The sequence below is a fragment of the Apium graveolens genome, chromosome 8 (genome assembly GCF_009905375.1).
Source record: "Apium graveolens cultivar Ventura chromosome 8, ASM990537v1, whole genome shotgun sequence".
In the NCBI taxonomy this organism is placed as follows: domain Eukaryota; kingdom Viridiplantae; phylum Streptophyta; class Magnoliopsida; order Apiales; family Apiaceae; genus Apium; species Apium graveolens.
The window spans coordinates 180,642,899-180,645,157 of record NC_133654.1 but is presented as its reverse complement, the minus strand read 5'-3'; the positions used below and the strand labels follow the sequence as shown (position 1 = coordinate 180,645,157).

Here is a 2,259-nt window from a genome sequence, read left to right as displayed (position 1 = left end):
TGTGGCCATGTTTTCAGAACTTATTTATTCAAACTTTATTGATTGTAAACTATTGGTCCTTCAGGACTTTAACTTATGATCCTTCGGGATCCCTATCTATATAATTGGTTTAGTTTTATTTCATACTTGTCTTTTATTTTCAAAATTTGGTCCTTTGGGACTTGCATTCTTTAGATGCTCATACTTAAATAAATCGGTAGACAAGATGATAGAAATAAACTTGCATAAATAGATAATATCTCTAAGAAATGGGTTCAACCCTTACCTAATATGGTTTCGGCGACCTTATTTATAAACTCAATACTAAGTACTAGGAACATATATCAAATTTCCTAAACTTAATAAACCTTCAGGTTAAAAGCGTGCCAAGTGCGAGGTACTTCGTCACTGTTCAGGGTCTCCAACTTATAGGATCCTCGTCCCAATGTCTTTCTGACCTTATAAGGTCCTTCCTAAGTTAGGGGCTAACTTTCCCCTCTTCCCTAATCCTGATGCCTCAATCTTCCTCAGAACCAAATCTCCCTGCTGAAAGAACCTTTCTTTAACCCTCCTATTGTAATAGAGGGATGCTCTTCGTTGATGCTCTGTATTGCGGGCATTGGCCTCATCTCTGACCTCGTCAATGAGATCGAGAACGAGCCTCATGCCTTCTTCGTTGGTCTTTGGCTCATAAGCTTCAATCCTAGAGGATCCGTGAGTGATCTTGAGGGCACCACGACCTCGACTCCATAAGCCAACATAAACGGGGTAGCTTCGGTAGTCACTTTGCAAGTGGTGCAATACGCTCATAGTATAGGCAACAACTCATCTGCCCAAGTATTTCTTGAGCGTTCAACCCTTTTTTAGGCCATCCAGGATGATTCTATTGGCAACTTCCACCTGCTCGTTTGCTTGTGGGTGAGCAACGGAGGTGAGGCGAAGCTCTATACTGTTATCATCGCAGTACTCTCTGAATTCTGCATTATCGAGTTATTTCCCATTATCTGTGACAATGATGCGTGGGATTCCAAATTGGCATATCACATCCTCCTAGAAGAATTGGGCAATTTTCTTAGTGGTTATCTTGGCTAGTGCTTTAGCCTCAATCCAATTCGTAAGGTAGTTTATGGCTACCACAATGAACTTCCTCTGTCCCGACGCTACAGAAAATGGTCCAAGTATGTCCATTCACATTACAAAAGGGATGGGTGTGCTAATAGATGTAAACCTCTCTGTGGGCTGTCATACTATTGGAGCATGCCTCTGGCACGTGTCACATTTCTTCACATAAGCCTTAATATCGGCTAGCATAGTTGGCCAGTAAAATCCCAACTGAGTTATCTTGTGAGCGAGGGCCCTACCCCCTAAGTGTTGTCCATAAATCCCTTCATGGGCTTCTTTCAGTGCCTCATCTGCTTCAAGAGGTCTTAAGCACTTCAGGTACGAAATAACAAATGACCTTTTATAGAGAAGGTATTTAATCAATGAGTATCTCAATGCTCTAACCGACAGCTTGCGTGCCTCCTGGGCATCATTAGGAAGCCACCAAATCTCTAAGTGGTTCTTAATCGGGTCTATCCAATAGCTTATCACACCAACCGGTGTTATCATATTTATGACATGAATAGTAGGGGTCTTCAAGACCTGGAAGTAGATACTTCTCGAATAGTTCTCGATTTCAGACGAGGCGAACTGGGACAAGGCATCCATTGTAGTGTGTTTTCCTCTCTCGAAACATGTTCTACGTACCGTTCATCAAATTGAGTTAGTATTCCCTTTACGACTCTTAGGTACTTGGCCATAGTATCATCTTTGGCCTCAAACTCTCCATTAACTTGAGCAACTACAAGTCTTGAGTCTCCACAGACTTTCAGGTTTTTGGCCCTCACGGCTCTAGCCAAGCCTAATCCGGCTATCAACGCTTCATATTCTGCTTCGTTGTTCGTAGTTGGGAAGTCCAACTTCAAAGCATACTCAATCATAAAACCAACAGGGCTTTGCAAGACTAGACCTGCTCCACTAGATTTTGTTTTGGACGTTCCGTTAAAATGGAGAAACCAATACTCTTTCAGGGTTGTTCCTTTATCCTTCTCTATCTCTCCTCCTTCCGGGGTTACTATCTCTTGCCCCCGACTTCTTGGTCATTAATGGTGCATTCAACCATGAAGTCTTCTAAGGCCTGAGCCTTGATGGTCGTTCGAGGCTTGTACTTGATATCAAATTCTCCTAACTCAATTGCCCATTTGATAAGCTTTTCACAGGCCTTCGGGCTATGAAGAA

At 42.5% G+C, this 2,259-nt stretch overlaps 1 protein-coding gene across 1 annotated transcript; it reads right to left on the bottom strand.

Annotated features, from left to right (window-relative positions):
• Positions 1–1,221: 1,221 nt before the first annotated feature.
• LOC141680177 (uncharacterized) lies at positions 1,222–1,689 on the bottom strand. Its single transcript, XM_074486474.1, has one exon. The coding sequence runs from the start codon at positions 1,687–1,689 to the stop codon at positions 1,222–1,224; it is 468 nt and encodes a 155-aa protein (XP_074342575.1).
• Between the last annotated feature and the right edge of the window lie 570 nt (positions 1,690–2,259).